Source organism: Ruditapes philippinarum, unplaced genomic scaffold, assembly GCF_026571515.1.
Source record: "Ruditapes philippinarum isolate M1 unplaced genomic scaffold, ASM2657151v2 ctg1668_1_1_1_1, whole genome shotgun sequence".
Taxonomy (NCBI): domain Eukaryota; kingdom Metazoa; phylum Mollusca; class Bivalvia; order Venerida; family Veneridae; genus Ruditapes; species Ruditapes philippinarum.
The window spans coordinates 116,278-140,102 of NW_026860465.1; the positions used below are offsets into that span (position 1 = coordinate 116,278).

At 32.1% G+C, this 23,825-nt stretch overlaps 1 protein-coding gene across 1 annotated transcript; it reads left to right on the forward strand.

The window, feature by feature from the left end:
* The first annotated feature begins 21,160 nt into the window (after window positions 1-21,160).
* On the forward strand, window positions 21,161-21,781 carry LOC132760179 (serine/arginine repetitive matrix protein 5-like). The gene has a single exon (XM_060752092.1). The coding sequence runs from the start codon at window positions 21,161-21,163 to the stop codon at window positions 21,779-21,781; it is 621 nt and encodes a 206-aa protein (XP_060608075.1).
* The last annotated feature ends 2,044 nt before the right edge of the window (window positions 21,782-23,825 follow it).

Below are 23,825 nucleotides of genomic sequence, written 5' to 3' on the forward strand. Positions count from 1 at the left end.
GTTCTATGACGAAATTGTTGCCATTAGGGAATGCAAACACAATTTGATACAATTTTGTATTTAAGTTATACATGATTGGTAAAGCTTTATAACCTCGGCCTAATTTGATAAAGATGTTCAAACGAATGTTACATATAAATGTCGATTAAATCAAATAGAGCGGAACTTAGTTAGATTATCGTTATTTAGATCAAGACGTGTGTGTGAAATATTTGAAATATTTAAATATAAATTCAAATGACCTTAGTCATGAAAGTTTTTCATTGTTCCAATATATAATTTTTTTCTATCAGCAAGAAGTAAAAACTTTAACCACCGAAAACTCCCCCACGCATGGCCTATGCGCCATTTTTATATAAAATTATAAATACATGCAAGAAAATTTTCTTTTTTGCAATAATATAGATAATTAATGCAAGTGTGTCTTATTATTTGAAATGAAGAATACCTGCAATGAAGATGCAAACTACAGGTGGAAACATTTAAGAGCAAGTGGAAGACGTTCGTATATGCGTCGAAACCGTAAAATGCACCATTCTAACAGCTTGCGGTAGTCTTTGAACTGATCATTAACCAATTTATTTCACGGCGTCTCAACGCCGTGATATTGTGATGGGTAGTTTTCGGTAGCATGGGCAAAAGTCACGTGACAAAATTCCTTTCGATTTCTACAGCCGACATTTTATTGGCTTTTCACGCAATCATTGTACAGCCCATTTCCGTGAAAAGTTACATAGAAAAATTTTCCTTTCAAATCATATACATTTGTAGAATCTAAACAGTAATTTTATCAACACGCGATATATTTACACAATTCCGCACATCCTTTCGACACACTTGAGAAATTCGCATACTAAAACCCGGATTTCGAATATCGTTGTGGTCTACATTGATGCCGTTATCCATTCGTTCATTCATTCATATATTTTCAAAATTTTCCTACATGAAGAAAGTTCACCTGCCAATTAGTATAAGGATAGGTAATGGACTGTTATAAACGATTATCCTATTAATTTTATATATTACGTTTATCTGTTGCACAGAATGGTTGTTTTTACAAGGTGTACCAGTATCCGGATGTTGAAAGCTATCCGATTTTCTGCAAAAACTGCTGTCACATGGCCATCTATTTTTTTATGAATACTTTACCATGAATTTGCATGGCTTAATAAAACTGAGCCTGCAACATTTCTTAATTTTGATGTTTGGGATGTTCTTTTGGGTTTCAGGTTTTCTCTATTTTAAGGGGAAGTAACTCATGTTTACTAAATTATTTGTTCTTTTCTGTCTATCTTAGGTTGAAGTTAGGTATTACTTACTATTTTTGTTTAATAAAATTTACCAGTTGTAAGGTAATCAAAAGCATAGAGGCCATGATGAGTGAATATTGATATATATTTTTTTACTGGCTTTATATACCTTAGACCAGATTTTTCTAGTTTGTTCAGTTAGCACATATACTATAGCTAATGAGGGACAGTATTTGTTACTGTAAGAGATATGCATTTAATGTTTAGAAACTCACACAACTTAATCTTTATTATATGATTTTTATTGAGATTTTTTTTTTTTACTTTTATACTTTACAATATCATGTACATTATAGTTTTCTTTCTACAAGATTATGAATTCCACACAAACACCAATGTTAATAGGATGTTATATTTATTTTTAATGGAACCTGAGAATTATTTATGTAATGTTCATACAAGTGTATCATAGTTAATATGGATATAATGTGTATTTCTGTATTTAAAGACTTACAGTTATGATGGATGAGACTTGCATTTAAATTTATAAATGATAATACATGATCAGTCTACAGGTTAAAGATGTTCATACCCAGTATTAGCTGGCTAATAATAGTATCTATATTAACAGAGTTTATATATTATAGTTTTCTTTCTACTAGATTTTGAATTCCATCCATTAGTGTACCAATGTTAATGTTAGGATTTCATATTCATTTAATAGAAACTGGGAATTGGTAATGTTATGTGCATACATGTATATCTTAGTATATTGATATGATGAGATTTATAATATTTCTGAATTTAAAGAGTTACAGTTATGCCATTATTATGAAAGGGATGAGACTTTCATTTAAAGTTATAAATGATAATACATGTATTGATTGAAAATGTCCTGAATCATAGATCCAGCAATATAATTGATAAAGTCTCAAAACAAATCATATTCTGAATAGTTACATTCTATTTTTTTCTAACATGTGTATAGTTTGAAATGGACAGCTTCTGCCTTATCTATTTGTAATGGAGGGACACCGGTCTCAATCTCCAGGTCTCCTGAGTCAACCCGACAACATACTTTTCATAGAGTAGATTGTTACTTGCCCTTGTAAAATTTGTACACTAAATTTTATAGTGGGTGATTAAATGTGCCACATGAAAACCAACAAAGTACAAATTTAAGTAACCAGGCGCCAGATGAAAACATGAAAATACAATCTACCACGAAGTGGTTCGTTGGTTGCATAATTTTCATGTTTTCGCCCGGTGCCCTTGATGCAAAATACAAATCAGTCTTCATAAAATTTCTTATCATAGAAAAAAGGTTAGTTTTTTATTAGACTGTACAAAAAATAGATATTGTACATGAATTAGCACAGTTATGTTCACTTTCAAATTGACCTGTTATAAATAATGGCACAACCAATAACTGTCTAAGCCCTTTTTAGTAAAAATAATTATACAATGGTATATAAATTGTTATCTTAATTAAGACTATATGAGTATGTAAGGTTGTTTTTTCTTATTTATTAATTAAGAACTATTTATCTGTTAATTTAAAAATCTAAATATCTGTCATGGTTTAGAACTGTTCACTATTTAGGGGAGAAAATGTGTAAGTGGCCAGATAGCTCAATCGCTACAGCCGCGGTACATTATTCTGTGGGTCACAGGTTTGAGTTATGGTGAAGCTGAAAGTTTTTCTCATCCTGTAACTGCATATAACCATGAGTTTAATTCACTATGCTCTGTAAATTTATATCAGAAATTCAAGGACATTAATCAATATAGTGGAGAAATATGTTGTGGTTTAGAACTGTTTCATTATTTAAGAGAAAATGTGTAGCCGGGCGGATAGCTCAGTAATGGTCTTCTGAAAGTCATGTGTTCGAGTCATGGTCAGGCAGTTTCAGTCAGGGTTTAGAAGTGGTTTTGCGACTGGCACATTGTTTTATTCATTTAATAAAATGCATTTAATTTGAAATGGACAAAGGCAGTATTGCATGATACTGTAAAAGCATTTGATACAGTTGATCACACTATACTGCACATGAAGAAGTTCTTTTTCTTCTTCTTCATGAAACTTCAAGCATCTTCCATATGTAATGACATTCTTACATGGTTCAAGTTTTATCTCTGATAGCAGCTGGTTGATGTGGCTGGTACTTCTTCTACTTCTGCTCTGAGTACCTATGGTGTCCCCCTGATGTTCATTTTAGGTCCTCTTTTATGTCTAATATATGTCAATGACATGTCTGCCACCCTAAGCAATAAGCTTTATTATATGCACAGGTACAAGTATCAGACCTGGGAAGAAAAAATATGATAAGATTTTCTTCCCAGGTTCGATACTCGTGCATGTGATTATATGATGATGACTCAGGTATCCTTGTATCTTGTAAAATAAATCTTAAGATTGGTTAATTGACTATAAATTGTCTTTGCATCTTGGCAAGACAGTGTCTATTCTTTTTGGTTTAAGTTTCAACTTAAACTGGGCCTAGCCTCCAGGTCACATGAAATTGTACAGCTATAAAGTACACATCTTTTGTTAAGTATTTAGGTCAAATTCTTTTGGCGTCGCCCTTTTGATGCTTTGCATCATTATGCTTTTCTTCTTGTCTTTTTTGAATAATTTCATTTTCTTGCGCAATAAAACATTTTTTCCCTAAAATGAGACTTGGTTTTCCATATGCGTTTCACAGTAAGCATTTACCATACCAGGTTGTACAATAACTTAATTGGGTCCGTAAATCAGTCTTTTACACAACTTGTCTTCTAAACTTCATTCAGAATTCATGTCTCATTATTGTGAGCAAAATTCTGAGTTTCCTTTAGCTATAAGCTGGAAAATGTTTAATTATCCCCCGCCGAAAAGGCGGTTGGGGATATAAAATTAGTCTCCGTACGTCCGCCTGTCCTTCCTTCAGTCTGTCCTTCCGTCCTCATTTTAGTCCGGACCATATCTTAAAAAGTATTTGAGGTATCAACTTGAAACTTCATAGGTGGATAAATCATATTTAGGAGAAGTGCAGTGCCACAACAATGATGATTCTACCCTACATAATTTTTCAGTTATTGCCCTTTGTTATTTTTTCAAACTTAATTTTTGTCCAGAGCATAACTCAAAAAGCCTTTAAGATGGATAGATCTAACTTAGGAGGTGTGCAGTGCAAAAAAGTGATAACTCTACCCCTTCATAGTTTTTTGAGTAATTGCCCTTTGTAATTTTGCATACTTTATTTTTCACCTGAGACTGGAGCATAACTAAAAAAAATCTTTGAGATGTCAACATGAACTTCATTGGTGGATTGATCTTTAATTGAGGAGGAATGTTGTGCGAAAGAATGATAACTGTACCGATTATAATTTTTTAGTTATTGACATTTGTTATTTTTCATACTTTTTGTCCGGAGCATATCGCAAAAAGTGTTAGAGGTAGATCTTACTCAGGAGGTGATAACTCTACCCTTCATATTTTATGAGTTATTGCCCTTTGTTATTTTTCATACTAAATTTTTCACCTGAGTGGTCTAGCATATCTCAAAAAGTGTAAGAGGTAACACCTTGAAACTTCATAGGTGGATAGACCTCATTGAGGAGGAGTGCTGCACACAAGAGTGATAACTGAGCGTGCATTATTTTTCAGTTATTGCCCTTTGTTATTTTTCATACTAAATTTTTGCAGAGTATAACTACAAAAGCCTTTGAGATATCAACATGAAACTTCATACATGTATATAGAAAGATCTCACTCAGGAGGTGTTCAGTGCATAAGGGTGATAACTCTACCCTTCATAATTTTTGAGTTATTGCCCTTTTTTATTTTTCATACTAAATTTTTCACCTGAGTGGAGCATATCTCTAAAAAAGCTTTTGAAATCAATATGAAACTTTATAGGTGGATATATCTTAAGGAGGAATGTTGTGCACAAGAATGTTAACTCTACCCTTTATAATTTTTGAGTTATTGACATTTTTTATTTTTCATACTTTTTGTCCGGAGCTTATCTCAAAAGTGTTAGAGGGAATAACTTGAAACTTCATAGGTGGATAGATCTCATTGAGGAGGATTGCAGCACGCAAGAATGATAACCTACCGTGCATTGTTTTTCAGTTATTGCCCTTTGTTATTTTTCATACTTAATTTTTGTCCCAGAGTATAACTACAAAGGCCTTTGAGATATAACATGAACCATCAAAGGTGGAAAGATCTTACTCAGGAGGTGATAACTCTACCCTTCATATTTTTTGAGTTATTGCCCTTTGTTATTTTTCATACTAAATTTTTCACCTGAGTGGAGTATATTTCTAAAAAAGCTTGTGAAATGTCAACATGAAACTTCATAGGTGGATAGATCTTATTAAGGAGGAATGTTGTGCACAAAAATGATAACTTTACCCATTATAATTTTTGAGTTATAGCCCTCTGTTATTTTTCATACTTTTTGTCCGGAGCTTATTTCAAAAATTGTTATAGGTTACAACTTCATAACTACAAAAGCCATTGAAATATCAACATGAAACTTCATAGGTAGATAGATCTCACTCAGGAGGTGTGCAGTGCAAAAGAGTGATGACTCTATCCTTCATAGTTTTTTGAGTAATTGCCCTTTGTACTTTTTATGCCCCCCTTCGAAGAAGAGGGGGTATATTAATGTTTTGCTAATGTCGGTCTGTCTGTCGGTCGGTCTGTCTGTCTGTCGGTTTGTCGGTCTGTCCGTCGGTGGACCACATGGTTTCCGCTGATTATCTTGAAAAGTATTTTTCACAAAGTCTTCATATTTCACATAGTGATTGGTCTTAACTAGTAGATGACCCCTACTGATTTTGGGGTCACTAGGTCAAAGGTCAAGGTCACAGGGGCCTTAATGTTAAAATGGTTTCCGCTGATTATCTTGAAAAGTATGTATCACAAAGTCTTCATATTTCACATAGTGATTGGTCTTCACTAGTAGATGACCCCTATAGATTTTGGGGTCACTAGGTCAAAGGTCAAGGTCACAGGGACCTTAAATGTCAAAATGGTTTCCGCTGATTATCTTGAAAAGTATGTATCACAAAGTCTTCATATTTCACATAGTGATTGGTCATCACAAGTAGATGACCGCTATTGATTTTGGGATCACTAGGTCAAAGGTCAAGGTCACAGGGGCCTTAAATGTCAAAATGATTTCCGCTGATTATCTTGAAAAGTATGTATCACAAAGTCTTCATATTTCACACAAAGATTGGTCATCACTAGTAGATGACCCCTTTTGATTTTGGATGTCACTAGGTCAAAGGACAAGGTCACATGGGCCTTAAATGTCAAAATGGTTTCCTCTGATTATCTTGAAAAGTATGTTTCACAAAGTCTTCATATTTCACATAGTGATTGGTCATCGCTAGTAGATGACCCTTATTGATTTTGGGGTCAATAGGTGAAAGGTCAAGGTCACAGGGGCCTTAAATGTCAAAATGGTTTCCGCTGATTATCTTGAAAAGTGTGTATCACAAAGTCTTCATATTTCGCATAGTGATTGGTCATAACTAGTAGATGACCCCTATTGATTTTGGGGTCACTAGGTCAAAGGTCAAGGTCACAGGGGCCTTTAATGTCAAAATGGCTTTCGTTGATTTTTCCATAATTGAACACTTCCATGTTCCCATTTTTGGCAAGTTTCTGTAATAAAATTACCAATTATGTGAGTCAATGGCTAGAAAGGGGGTATATGTGTCGTTCGACATTCTTGTTCATACTTAATTTTTCACCTGAGTGGAGCATAACTCAAAAGGTCTTTGAGATGTCAACATGAAATTTCATTGGTGGATTGATCTTATTGAGGAGGAATGTTGTGCGCAAGAATGATACCCTTTATAATTTTTGAGTTATTGCCCTTTGTTATTTTCAAACTTTTTGTCCGGAGCTTATCTCAAACAGTGTTAGAGGTATTAACGTGAAACTTCATAGGTGGATAAATCTCATTGAGGAGGAGTGCGGCACACACCTACCGTGCATTATTTTTCAGGTATTGCCCTTTGTTACTTTTCATACTTAATTTCGTCCAGAGCATAACTACAAAAGCCTTTGAGATATCAACATGAAACTTCATATGTGGATAGATCTCACTCAAGAGGTATGCAGTACACAAGAATGATAAATTATTTTGCTCTACTACATATGCATGGCTCTTGTAACAAGTTACATTACAATACTTAAAAACCTTCTTAACAAGTTAACCTGTCAATTAAACTCAATGCTATTTGGAGATACCTTAACATTATACTTAACTGTTTTTTTTTTGTATTTTTTCTTTTTTTTCGCCGTGACAATCACATTGCTGCATTTCCCAGCAATTTTTTACTTGTCTCTTCTTTCTTTAGAAGATTCTTACCCAGCAAAAATGTATTAAATGAGAGAAGATTATTATATCACTGCATAAATCAGGGGTTTAGTCTTATATATCTTTATTTTATCTTTATCTTTGGTCTTGGTTTATTTTCTGTGCACATTTTATCGATTTGGTTTTTTATTGCGTATGGTGAACATTTGTAACATGTTTGTCTGTGTGTGTGGACATCTTAATATGTATCTATAAAATTGTTACTGGCAAAAGGTTTTGTTTTAAAATGCAGTTTATATAACCTTTTGACAGCAGCCATAGATGTTTCGAAGTAATAATTATGACTTTTCTAGTTTCAACATTGTCGTTACAATTTCGCATTAAACTACAAAGGCAAACAAAAAATAGTTAATATTTGGCCACTATTATATTAAGTATTGCCAATATTTGTTATTTTTTTATTAACAATGTGATAAAAACAGAGCAGTTGTAAATTTGCATTTACGTTGGTAAATTTCAATTTACGTTGAATTAATAACTTGTTCCTGTAATACTTTCTTCCAGTTTGTGCTCGATAATTTCTTTTCACGGTAACTTTATTATTTGTTAAATACATTCTTCATGTTCTGCGTTTTTGTTGTGTGTTTTTCTTTTATTGACTTCGTTAGAAAAGCTATACTGTACAACTGGCTATTCTTTCATTTTTGCCTGTTACTTCATTTGTTCGTTCGTTCATTCATTCGGTCTGTCTGTCGGTCGGTCGGTTGGCTGGTTGGTTGGCTGGTTGGTTAGTTGCTGAATAGTTGATCGGTTAATAAATAAATAAGCATAGTTTATCATACTGCTATGATCTGATTCATCTCGCTCTGCTTTTGGTGTATAACATTTTCAACAGAGAATTTGCCACACTAAGCATTGTCATTTTATAAAAGAAGAATTTATTATACAAATTCCAAATGATTTATCATTAAAATTTGACATTTTTATGACATTATTTCATAAATTCTCGTACTGTTACGGAGCTCATATCAGAATTCTAGAAAATAACTGCCTATAACTTTCATATAAGAAATGTGTCTCTATTTGACAAGGAATTGAGTGAAACTGTAGATGAAGAAATGGCCGGTTGTTTGGAATAATAATTTTTCTATCATAAGATATTCATACTTGTTGTTAATACCAATGTTACAACAGTATCAGTCACACCTCAATTTACGTTGCAACGCAAAGGCTTCCATATAATAGTGTAATATCTTAGAATTTCATTGTCTTCTTGCCCTTTCAAAGGATTGTTAGAACTCATGCCTGTAACAAAACAGTATATATATATATTCACACATATCTTCACTTACGGGGCCCATATATAAGACCGAGTTGAGTGGCATTATTTCATGCAGTCAGTTTTTATATACGTCACTATATAGGCCTATAATGAACATTTCCATACAACAGAACTACAGGGGTACTAAGTTATATATATATAACCCTATATATTTGATTTTACCATAGGTGAAACATATTGACCCAATAACATAAAACCCCATAATAAATATATACATTTGTGGGACATATATCATTTACTACTAAAACCGGCCTACGGGCACTATGTTAGAAGGGTAGCCTACGCCCCATACATCGTTTTAAAACATGCCAGAGTTGCGTGGCCTTATGTATGCCCCACCTTAAATATACACCCACAAGTATGGTCTCAAATAGACCGATGCCCCGTAAATGGAGGAATGTGTTTGTATATATATATATATATATATATATATATATATATATATATATTATATATAACGGTGATAGTATATATATATATATATATATATATATATATATATATATATATATATTCATTTAAATTTCTTGTTAAGATGTACATATAATACTTAAGTGAATGTTTGAAAGTTTTGATCCTTTGTTATGTATAATATCTTCAACAGAGAGTCTGCCACACAAAGCATCGTCATTTTTACCAATTTCAGATGACTCTTTTGATATGAAAATGATCACTTTTTCTTCTTCTTTTCTTCCCTTCCGCAAGATTTTACATTTTAAGTGACAAATCGTATGGAAGAATTCTACAGAACTACGGCAACAATGCAATTTTCTGAAAATACTGTCTCGGTTAAACTGAGTCTTTAAAAAAAGTTGATATGAATAACGCCCTCTAGCACCGGCTATATCAGTATCCGATCTTCATTTCCATACACCTCCGATTGTTCTTTAAAGAATGTGTTAAAACAAACATTTCCTGTAACTGTCACTCCTTTTGTAGGTCGTGTAGAGAATGCAGTCTCGCGTGAAACGTCATCTTGGAATTGTTGTGTAAATCCTAATTTGATATTTATCAAAGATATTTACCGTGACTTCAAAGGAAGTCTGCTATTGTTACATTTCTGGAAAACAACTTAATTTGCATTTTGCTTTTATCTGATTTATTTATCTGATCAATATTAATTGAATTTCTTGATCAAAATTCTACAGGCAGGAATTTGAATGCGTTTATTTACATAACATTCATTCCAGATTACAATTACTTCAAAACACCTAATTTGTCTATGTATCATAATTGGCATTGTTATTTCCACATTCGCTGAATTGTTGCAAAGAATTATAATAGTTTTTTCTACAATACGTGACAGCATAACAAAAATATACAAAGAGTCAAACATGTTATTCTAAACTTGGCTCCAGTTGGGCTTCTTGTATCATTTTTGCATAAGTTATATATATAAAAACATTGTTATAGATGTGAAGGTCTATATATTAAATAGGAATCATAATAAAACATATTATATGCATTCTTGGAGTGGTCGATTTTTTGTAATTATTGTGTATTGTGTTATAATCTAATTTTATGTGTATGATAAAAAAAAATGTTGACAACGTAACTCACTGATCAAAGAAGACATATTTTTTAATTAAATTCCCATGGACTTTGTAAAAAAAATACTACAATTTTATTGGTTGTCATATCAATTTTCCTATAAGGACATTAAGAAAGTTTTCGATACCATTTTATGAAAGTTGTCGGTGTTAGCCAGCCAACAAGCTTTGTGGAGACTGTTAAGTCGTTGAGCTCGATCTCTTTAACATAGATTTAATTAATCACAAGTTTTGTAACTATATTACTCGAAAATGTGAAATACTCATCCTAAATATATGGACTGTTCTATTTCAACAATAACTACAGATATACGTCTGAATTACTTTTTTTTCATAAAAGACAGAGCTCGAAAAAACAACGCATATAAATTGACAGACTGTACATAATTAAATAAATCATCATTCGAATTTTCGCTTACTCAACGTATAGGCGTGATATATGAATGCAATATCTTATTGCACCAGTTGAACCTAGATGTAATTATTTTTTGGAAATATGTAGACACATCAAACAAACGTATTATGCGACAGTTTGCAGTAGTTGGACAAATATTTTATCTTTATCAACATTCCATTCGGACCCAGCTGTGTTAAGGTTCTTGTCTTAAGGAGAAACTGTGAAATTATCACGTAATGCACGTATATTAATTATTGCAAAATGAACAAAAAACCTGGCACAAAAGTTCTGTAATTATTTCGTATCGCTCTGTGTGTCATATTCTGTGTTTTCCGTGCTTCTGAAAGATTTATATTTCATGACAAGGGCAAGCATGTTGAGTACTGAGTTCACAAACTTTCATGTTATGTTATGTAGCAAAATAAAAAGAAAGTTGTATATTTATTTATGTAGTATTTTATCAGCATCTTTTATTCATTTCCTCATGTAAGTCAGTGAACGACGGACATTTCGAAAAGCTTTTGCAAATTCATTGGATTTCTTTTCCATTTTTAAAATATCTCTGAGAAAAAAGACACTTAAAGAAACTGAATAAAACTATTTCAATTTTTAGCGTTGCATATTTTCTATAAACCAAACATATTATAGTATATATCAAAATAACTTTCTTGTCCTTAAATTTATTATATATTTACTTAGTTTTATACTTTTTGTAATATTTTTCGTTTATATAAATGTTGTACTGATATTTGACTGATTTGCCCCTTTTTTGTTTTAAAAAGATATTAATTAATTCTTAATAGAGACATGTTGACGTCAATTTCCGATACAGTTAACCAGCATAGAAATTGACGTCGATTTTGGTGTTATTTACGTGTTTAATCAAAGAACGTTGTTTGTTTCCATGTAATATAACCATAATAATAACGTATATCTTGTAAATAATACATGTTTAATAAGACAATATTGCTACTATGTATGCTATATACTTCATGTCAAAGGTTGATCGACCAACGAACTGGGGAATTCATTATGTTATATTGTGTCAAATATGTAAACAAACACCCCAAAATATGGTTAACAAAGGTGGTTGACTTTGTATACACTATAAAAACTTGTAAAATCAGCGTTTTATAAAATTATATTTATAGAACAAGTCTGAATGCAGTCGATTTATAATTATATTTGGTTACTCTTTGATTATCTTTGTTATTCTATAACCTTTTTCAGTAAAAAGAGAAAACTGAAATGTAAACAATACGTCTTGACAAGTTCCTGTAAACGAGAATGTAGAATAAACAATGTCACCTTTAACAAACACATTGACAAAATTAGAAATATTGAAGCAACTGTAATCTGGATTGAACGCTATGTAAATAAGTGCATTGTGGAAAATTCGATTGAGAAATTCAATAAAGGAAGAAGTTTTCCTAAGACATACAAATCAGATAAAAACGTATAGCAAAATAAGTTGACTTTCAGCAGTGTCACAATAGCGAACATGTTCTTTCAAGTCGCAACAAAGATCTTAATAAGAAAAATGATTTCAGCAAAATTTCCAGGATGATGTGTCGAACTAGTTAGCTCACGTCCTCCTTGACAACCAACGGGACGGAAAGTGAATATAAAAAAGTTTGATAACATTTGGGAAAACTAAAGATCGAATACTGCGAAAGCCGGTGCTTGGGAGCGTAAGTTTATAAAAGACACCATTTCAATCGTGTCCGAAAGTTCCTAAAAATAAAGTGTGGCAACTGCTTTGAGCTTATTAAGAGAACATTTTGGTCCAATATTTTGTCTTTCAAAAGAAGTTTATGAAAAAACTTTAAAAAATGATCAACAAGCTGTATACACAAACAACCTTTTCATGGTAACATTGTAAACTATAAACTTTTCTCCTTTGATAATGTGTGCGCACATTTTACTCATAGATTAGAATTTAACTACATGTATAACGTGAGGGGTTTGTTTCGGAGGCTGCGTCCTGTGAACGTTGCCTTTGCCTTTGTTGATTTTTGTTCTCATTTGTTTAACCAATATTGAAGGTTTAAATCAAATTTTGTTTTGAGAACACACAATTGCTGGCGATACCGGTGATTACTTATTGACTTGACCTAATCAGTCTTACTTTATGAGAGCGTTTGTATGCATCACTAACCTGGTCGTATTGACATAGTAACGTAACCCGAGGACAAAGGCCATGCTCTAAATGTTTTATTTATTGAATAAAGCATTTGATGGGATAAAATAACTTCAATCCAATTAATGATTTTCATAATATTTACACATGTAGTTATATTTGTTCGTACAAACTACCATCTGTTAATGAATCCGGTGAACAGTTCCATATTGAATTTTTAGTTTAGATTGTGATTCATTGCAAATTGTTTAGAGGTTTATATTATTATTTTCTTCCGAGTTTCAGTCATTACTTGTGCCACTCTAAAATGAATTTTGTGAAAACTTATTATCACATACGTACGTAGATCTTTTGACGTAAAACGATAATTTGACATTTCAAGTCCGTAGGGATATTAGCTGTAATAATTGTCATAGTGGTGCAAAGTGCAAAATAATTAAAATGATAGTGTTTTTCTATAAAATATTAATGACAACAATTTTTAGAATTCTCACATTAATAATAAGTAAAATTTCATTTATAAAATACCAAATACATGTATAGTTATTCAAACCTTATAATGATACCAAACATATAGTTATGTAAACCTAATGCGGGGCGTCAAGCAAAATCACGACATGGCATAAATTAGCCACCATACGTATAAGGCATATTCAGATAGTTTTCAAAATGTCGATGATTCTACAGACATTATGCACGAAAAGGCACCTGAAATGTTACTTCTCGAGGAAAGCCGCCATATTACATTTACGGTGAAGATGGGCAAACAATATTGCTGCAATGATCATATTAAATCATCACTACAACGAAATGAACTACTAAATGCTCTGTAAATCAATGTATAAATTTGTCTCGTTGTATTTAAAAGTGATATTGTTTATTTTTTGAAATTACTTGATAATGTGTCTAGTATGAAACATTGTTAAATGGAATCTTATCACAACATATGATTAAGTTTAAAATCCAATTACAAGAATGTAAACGCTTTATAATAGATAAGCTCACTTTAGTACTAAATGGTGTTAACGTTCATTCTCCAAAAATATGTAAATTGAAAATTTGTGCTACAACTTTGTTCATGTACCATGATATTGTGTTTGATTGTACTATATAAATGTGCGTAATATGACTATGTACTGAATGTATACGTCAATAAAATTATCTATCTATCTATTACCTATTTAAAATAACAAAAAGGTAAAGGAATGACAGGACAATTTAGTCACAATGTTTATATTAATATGTAACAGGAATAAAAGTGTTAAGCAAACAATTAACTTATCATGTAGAGAACAAATATCGACAGAACGCTGCCCCCCCCCCCCCACACACACACACGTCACACCAGCAGGGCATCCAGAAGGCACCGAAACGTGAGAGGACACAAGAGCACAGATGACTGAATAATTTGACAAAACTTTTTATGCCCTCAGTACTTTAATGTGGAACTTTTAAAACCTTTTTGAAAAACCGATAAAGGAGGCTCTGCATTTTAATGCAAAAACTATTGTTTACTTTCTTCACCATTGCCAGCTACATGTTGTGAAATAAATCACCAAATGATTATTTTAAAACGGAAAGTTCATAAACAGGCGTGTGAAATCAATCTAAAAGCACGTCAATAAAGTTTACGCAGTAAAATAACCGGGATCAGAGGTTTTTTTATATCTAAACTAAATCTCAGATGTATGCAGTGATACAAGAATCTTCTCTCTTAAAATACAAAAAATAAAATCTCGGTTAAAATCTTCTAAAATGATAAATTGGTTAATTTATTTCACGGATATTCGGCCAAGCTGTTTAAATGTTACAGTAAAGGTTTTAGACGCAACTGCTAATGTCTCCCATATGTGTTTAATGTTTTGCAACGTAGATTGCATTTTCAAATGTAATCATCTTCAGTTATTGTTTTAAAGACACGCTGGCATTTATCATCTTAATTTTTAAAAAGGACTCTAATTTAGTACTTATCGTTATGTAAATATGTAACTTGCTAGTTGGTTGATTGTTTGGTTGGATGACTTGCTGGTTGTAAGTTCGTTCGTTCGTTCGCTCGCTCGCTCGCTCGTCGGTTGGTTGCTTGGGTGTGTGGATGGCTGTCGGTTCGTTCTTTCGTACGATCGTTCGATTGATCGCCCGCTCTTCCGTCCGCTCTATCTGTGGTTAAATGCGTCCTGTTGCGTTGAGAGAAATAAAATAAACGAAAAAGGCAATGAGGTATATCAAATCAAATTTCATTGTGACTTGGAGATATTTATTTAAATTTATATCTGAGTTATTCAAATATTTTCACATTCATTGCGATCTATAGAATGCTAATCAACATTGTTTCAAATTGCGCTCTATTTGATTTAACCGACACTTGGTATGTAATATCCGTTTATACATCTATTCCAACTAAGGCAAGGTCAAAATGTCATACTGATAAAGTGTCATCTTTAAACAAAAAAAAGAACATAAAAAAATACTGTGTTTCATGTTGATTTGAATGGCGTCAATATTTGTCGTAAAATATGTATCATCAATACCAGCAATTAAATCTTGTTTTAATAATAAAATGTATTTTTCACTCTAACAATTTCTGTATTTGAACGAACGGTCAGATTTAATTCTCAAACCAAATACAGCTGCTCATATTGTAATATTTTCAAGTTAACATTATTGCACATTGTATTGTTCATTAAGAATAAAATGAATAAAATTGTTCTCTATAAAATTTATTTTTATATTTCACCTAGATATCTCTTCAAAAAAAGAATGGTCAGTCATCTAACTTCGAGTTTTTCGTATGATTTGTGTAAAAAGATGTATGTAATATGATGACCGGAAAGATCAGATTCACGCTTTTGGATATCTTTCATAAGATATAAGCACATGTATACTCTTGTAGTCTCGAAAATTGCAAAAAGCTTGACTTCTTTATATAGCATGTCATACGCAATATTACAAAAATAAATTAAAGGCGACAAAAAAAATATGAATTTATTTTAGTTCGATTGTGTAGGAAGGTATAAGCTTATAGACGCACTAACGAATCCGCTCCTGGAACCAAATAGCCCTGATTGTAAAGTTTCTTGCTCAAGGAAACAACGACTTCCCCTGACAGGGTTTGAACCCATGCGGCTAGATGCTAGTCGGACGCGCTAACCACTCTGCCATGTCCGCAAGTTTGATCAAACACGGTAATACGAACGTTGATCTCTTAAATATGTTAAACACAGCTGGATCAGAATGGAATGAAGATACAGGAATATATTTATTTGACGTCTGCTCAATAAGTTTGTTTGATGTGCCACATTTTATCAACATATGACTGAAAGCAGAAACTGTATAGGTCTATATAATGATATAGGGTAAACAAGTGCAATATATTTATAATATCCCCCTGCTGACGGTGTGTGGCAGACGCAGCGCGACTTTAAACATGGTATGAATTATGTAGGCCTATATGCTTCGAATTTTATAAGCATTTAAAAGATAGATTAGTCAGACGTATTCATTTAGTTTTCAGTCAAAGAGCTGGGACTCAACATATAGCAAAAAAGTCATTTTTTCATGTATAACTGATTTAAGGCATTTTAACCCGTATTGGTGGTAATGAAACATGGAAAATCACTAATACGCATTTTGTAATTTTTGTATATAAAGGACATGGTTTATTTATTTCATGAAAGTTTTAACAATAATAAGTACCATTAAATGTGGCTTTAACCTTAACAACACCATTGTATTTACAGTTTAAAGGGACTTCACTAAAGTTTTTTGACATTACGGGACTGGAAATATTTTTCCTAGATTTTTGTACCATTTGATGAAGGTCTGGACCAATAACTTGTAGGCAAATTTTTAAATCATTCCCTCATTCCGTTTTTCTAGAACAATCATTTATATTGTGCGAAATGACCCAAAAATTAAAAAAAAACGTTGCAACGCTTTTCAATTAAATCGGAAATTAAATCAATTTAATTTCGTGAATATTCTTTATTATCCTTTGCAGTTTTTTTTTTTACTGTAAGTTTTGAATCTTTAATTTAAAAGTATCGTTATTATTTTATGATTTGAATATACACTATATTTAAGGTATGAAGTGGATGAAAAACTAAAATTAAAATGAACTTACATGTCACTGTATTTAGCAACTGCAAAATAATTGATATGTTGCAAAAGCTACAGTCTATGTTCTGCAGCTGCAAAATAAATGTCAATAATAATGCTTCGACATATTGTATCTCTTTGAAATTATTGTTTTCGGTATTGAATGTCAAGAAAATAAATACATTCAGGTTTATGCCCGCAGAAACCTGGTAGTGAAATTTATTTGATAGAAGATATATCTAAATATATTTCCAACAGCAAGAGCGGCATGTAAATAAAAGGTATTATCCTTAGCTGGGTTGTAGAGATAATAAATTGGACAAGCGATGGAAATTCGAGGAATTAATTTGCATCACATTGTTTAATAAGGGAAAATCAAGGGCTTTGACTTGCCCGGCTATAGACTACACGGGTATCTTTAAAAGGATTTCAAATAAAAAACAATTTAGAAAATATATAGATTTCTATAACTATAAGTTAAATTTTCAGTGTCATGTGTAGTAAGGAGCCGTCATTTTCAATGTAACCCGAAGATAATCAGCGAGGTATTCCGATAACGGAACAATCGGAACTTTTCGGCTGAAATACGGAAACGGTGCATGAAATACCGATTGACACCTTTAAAATGTCAAAGAAATATTGAACGAAAAATATTTTATCTGACTTCCTCGTTTATATGCTTTGCCTACTTCATATTAAAATCAACATAAGCTGATTATAATTAAACGTTAAACTTATCTTTAATATAAGCATATTGATATATAACAACATGAACGAATGTATATACGCAATACAAATAGCTTATTACAACGATTGCGACAAACTGGCGTCAACATTACAAAGCCATCAGTTAAGTCGTAAATACTTCTTCCGTCCCACCATTCCTTTTCCGGCGGTTTCTAGTTTTATTTTATTTATTTATATTTCTAAAATTAGCTTTGAAAGTACTTGCTTATTTCAGAATGATCTATTCATCTGATAATATAACAAGAAAGACAAAAGAAGCTCAAACCTTCAAACCACTTCAAGTCATTCTTACTTGAAAATACAATGGCTGTTGGTTCGTTCTTTCGTATGTTCGTCCGATTGACAGTTACGATCAAATAATGCTTGAAAAGATTCAAAAGAAATTTATAATACTTTGAAGTTGTATCATCTGTTTTGTGTCCTATTTTGGTACATTTCCGGTGATCTCGTGTCACTGTGTGGTGTAAGAGGCGGCGTTTCCGTGAATATCGCTCTCACGTGAAAATCGCTCTTTGAACTTAATTTTTCCACTCGTAGGGATACGAACGGCAACGTAAAGCGACTTTATGTTTTTTTCTCTTACATATTTTGCTATCTCGTCGATTCAGAGACTTTTAACTACAGATTTGTTATAGAAATAGGTCGACTTCATTTTTCTTTTAACATGATTTAATATGCCGTTCTTAAATTTGATTGATGACCTTCAAGTCAATTCCAAATTGCAGTAAATGTGATATCTAGTTTTTTTGGCTGGAATATATTCAAAGCAAGTCTTGAAAAATTCCGTAATTGATCTGTGATCATGCTGTAAAAAGGAGAGCAATCTGAATTCAAATAACAAAATGATATTTATTTTATCTGTAATGAAACAATTGCTATTATAAGAGTCTGAAATATTTAATTTTTCAGTCACGTGTCTTTGCACGGAAACATATTTGGACTATTTGTCTTAGGTCTATTAAATCTTCGCGAACTGACTTATCGTTTACTGTTATGCTACGAACTCCTTAGTGCAGTGTACTTTTTCTTTAATAAAAGTGTTTATTAAATGCGTTAAGATAAAACGCATTTAATTTCTTGTAAGATTAAAACACGATGCAGAGTGTTACATTTTTGTCTTATATATGAATTAGTTATTGTTCTCATGTTCTCAATAATAATAAAAATAATAATAATAATAATAATAATAATAATAATAATAATAATAATAATAATAATAAAGAATAATAATAAAAATAATGATGATGATGATGATGATGATGATGATGATGATGATGGTGGTGGTTTTACTAAAACAAGAGAGTGCGCTCACAGTTCATTTTAAAGGAAACCACATTGCATAACCAAAGGAAAAAAAACTATTATTAAATTATGATGACAACAACAAAAAAAAGACTTTAAAAACGGCAACCATATTAACAATTACACTGGTAATAATTTAATTAATATTAGCATGGCGTCAAAAGAATGGTATGTGCTATAATAGGAAATAATTGTATTTGAATATGTAAATAACACTTCTAAATTACACCGCAAAATAAACGCAATATGGTTCAGCCAGTGCATTGAATGAACTCATCAATGCGCGTGCATCGCTTTGTCGTTATTTTAGGATTCAATGTAAATAAGAACATACGTGCAAAATGCTTAAAATAAGTGCTAAGAGTATACTTTTTAAAGGCTTACATTTTAGAAACAAAAAACTGTCTTCTCATGTTCAAGTAAAAAATAAATGTAATTTTTAAGCACAAACAAGTGTTGTTGAAGGTTGTGCATTATTTTTGTCCTGAATGTTTTATTATCTAGTGTTGTTTGAATTCTTCGAGGAATAACTCTTTAACAAATCATTTCTGTGGGGTATTTAATGGGGTATTTAATTCGTGTATGTATTTTTACAAAAAGTAAATTGCAAAATAATCTTACAGCAGACAAAATTAAAATTTTGTTGGATCTTAAATTCGTGTATTGGTCTATTCATGAAAACCACGAAAATTAGTGTCCCAATGATTATCTTTCGTTGAATAACATTTTAATTTTCAATATAACAAACGTCTGCTCTTCTTTCCTTTATCTATATAGCCATTGCATTTCAACTACTGGCATATTACAAATGTATTATTATTTCTATGGCATATCGAGAATGTAAATCAGTTAGACAATGTGTGTGCTTTCAAATAACAGAAGATCACTTGTTAGGTACATGTATATAACTGCCCAACCTTTATACAGTAAATATATCGCTTACAACGATATACCGCTTATAACGATATACCGCTTATAACGATATACCGCTTATAACGATATACCGCTTAAAACGATATACCCCTTATAACGATATACCGCTTATAACGATGCGGTTGCCACGGTCCGGACACAGTCCTTCACATGTTTACACTCCGCTTGTATCGGATACAGCGATATTTCGAATATAACGTTGTTGTTTTCCTGTCCCGTGCACAATCTTTCATTTCAAAGCAAAATTTTGCACATTGAAAGAGCCGTTAATGACCGTTAATGTCCAACCAGAGATTTAGCTTTTAGAGTTAATAACTAAAAAAATTACGATAAATCGCTCGAATCATCGGGAAATAGGCGGACTAAATCATTTGAATACAAAGGCTTTTTTGTGAACAATTAATGGGTTGAGTAATATCTTCTGTTTACGTGATCATGCATTCATGCATTTTAAACAGCTTTGATTAAGAAACAAAAAATCAAAATTTAATGACATGTGAAATGACACTCCTGTTCGGGAATTTAAAATGTTTGACGTTAATTGATAAATATGAGGAAGAAAAAAAACTTACTTGTTTAATTGAAATCATATGATTATGTACTTGTATATGTGCTATATACGTGTAACTTACATCATGTATACGTTGTGCTGTATTTAGATGCATTCAAATGCAGTCACAATAAAACATCAGACTACTCAATGGTTTCGATTATATCAATCAAACACTTCCATTTCCTGTTTTCAAAATGTTTGCCTCTCGGATATATCGATATCCGGATTTAACCATCCCTTGAATGTCGTAATAAGAGGAGTTTACTTTACGTTAGCTGATGACAATAGATATTCTGATTGTTTATCAGAAAGTCGAAAATTATCCACAATACCAGCAACGCGAGAGAATAGTTTTTATTTGAAAGTTTATTTTGATATTTTATAATCAGGATAAATTTTATACCTTTCTTTCTTACTTAAAAATTAAGCGAAAACAATCAGCCATAGTCATGCAGTTTTTTCTCATTATCAATAAAGGTGGGGAAAACATCAATATATTAAATACAAATATGTTTTTCTAAACAAATGGACGAATCTCCCTCTAAACAAATGGACGCATCTCCCTCTAAACAAATGGACGAATCTCCCTCTAAACAAATGGACGCATCTCCCTCTAAACAAATGGACGAATCTCCCTCTAAACAAATGGACGCATCTCTCTCTAAACAAATGGACGAATCTCCCTCTAAACAAATGGACGCATCTCCCTCTAAACAAATGGACGAATCTCCCTCTAAACAAATGGACGCATCTCCCTCTAAACAAATGGACGAATCTCCCTCTAAACAAATGGACGCATCTCTCTCTAAACAAATGGACGCATCTCTCTCTAAACAAATGGACGCATCTCCCTCTAAACAAATGGACGCATCTCCCTCTAAACGAATGGACGAATCTCCCTCTAAACAAATGGACGCATATCCCTCTAAACAAATGGACGCATCTCCCTCTAAACGAATGGACGAATCTCCCTCTAAACAAATTGACGTATGTCCCTCTAAACAAATGGAAGCATATCCCTCTAACAAAATGGGCAGATCTCCCTCTAAACAAATGGACGAATCTCACTCTAATCAAATGGACGAATCTCCCTCGAAACAAATGGACGAATCTCCCTCGAAACAAATGGGCGAATATCTTTCTTAACAAATGGACGTATCTCCCTCTTTACAAATAGCCGCATCTCCCTCTAAACAAATGGAGCAAGTGGACATACCCATCTTAACAAGTAAATACATCTCTCTAAAGAATTATACATATATCACTAAACAATGAACGTATTTTTTTAACAAATTAACATGTCTTTTTAAGCGATTAATCATATCTCTATAAAGAAGATCTATAACCCTCTAAACGAGTAAACATGTCTCTCTAAACAAGTAAACATGTCTTCCTATACAAACGTGAGCAAATCTCTCTAAACAAAATATTGTATATTCTTAAATAAACGAACATATCTTTATAATTAAACATATCTCTCTAAAAAGGATTCCGTATCCCTCTAAACAAGTAAAACATATCTCTTTTAAAGAATGAACATATATTCTAAATCTCTAAACAAAGTAACATATATCTCTAAACAAATTAACATATATCTCTAAACAAATTAACATTTATCTCTAAACAAATTAACATATATCACTAACAAGGGAGCAAATTTCTCCAAACCAATTAACATATCTCCGTAAACAAACATATATATCTTAACAAATTAGCATATCACTAAATCTCTCTAAACAACTGAGCGTATCCCTCTTTACAATGACATACATAGCTTTAAACATATGAAAATAAATCTAAATATGTTAGCATATAATCCTAAGCAAATGAACACGTATCTCTAAACAAATTAATATTTCTTTCTTCACAAGTAAACATTTTTCTGTTTACAAATGAACTCATATCTCTAAACAAATGAACACATATCTTTTAACAAATGAACACATCTCTCTTTAAATCTAAACGAGTGAAGAAAATATCCCAAAATGCACGTGATAAGAAACACATGTATGTTTTATAACGAGAAACTGCACACGATAATTGCCTTCCTCAAAATATAATTGATAACTGCACATGCACCATCTTTACAAGAAAGAAAGCAAAATCTGCAGCGGAAATGGAATCTACGGGAGCAGACATTAAAAAACAGGTGGGAGACGCTTTCAGATGCTTCTTAAAACCTGACTGCACCGTTAGAACAGCTTGTGGTAATCGTTTTACCAAAATTCTATGACATAAATTAACCAATTTATCTCTTTAGATGATTTATACACCCAGCATTTTGTATTTATGTATAATCAGAAAAATATTCTTATTCCATGGAAAACATTTGAAGTAAGTTAGATATCATAATTGTGTTCATTTATTAATAGATCTATAATAGTTTTTTTATTTCTATATAATGAAAGAAAAAGCTAAAAGTCTATGGAAATATGTAGAATGTAAGTTGTCCTTAAAAAGAGTATTATTAAATAAGCTATTTATTTAAGTATTAATATTAACTGATAGTAATTAACTAGATTTCTAATCCGACATCACTTCAAGAGATCAAAGGGTTAAGACAAAGAATATAATCAACTTGTCTTTGATTTAACCCTACTCATGCTTAGAACCTTAAATGGAATTGCACATCTTCAAATCTGGATAAAATTTTAAAAAAAATAAGTACATGTACTGACTGATTAGCGAACAGTTTATACAAGGGTCGAATGGTCACGGGTGTGCCGGCTGATCTTGGTCTGCACTGGTCGAGTGTTTCAGTTGCCGCCGAAAGGCAAAGGTTAAGTAATTATTTTGGTATTTTATTTTTGAAAAAACGGATGACTGAAGAGAATAATATTTTTTAGCAAATAAATTGGCCACGAAAGTAATTACGAAAAAAATCAAAGCACAGAAGGCGCTGAATTTGTTTGGGTCTCAGAATGTCAGAAAGGTGAAGGTTGTGAGATTATAAACCAATTTGTTTTTGTATAGTGCAACCAATGCTGTTTCCAGTGTTATAACTGTAGTAAATTGGCTATAAGGCTAATTGCAACACTGATATACAATTCAATGTTCATTTGGCATGAACAATTTTAAAAAAAATAAAAATTAAAAAAAAACATAAGGTGCCTTTACTGGGATTTGATCCCAAGACCTGTCTCTTCCTAAGCGAGCGTGTAACCCCTCGACCACGGGGAAATTATAAGAT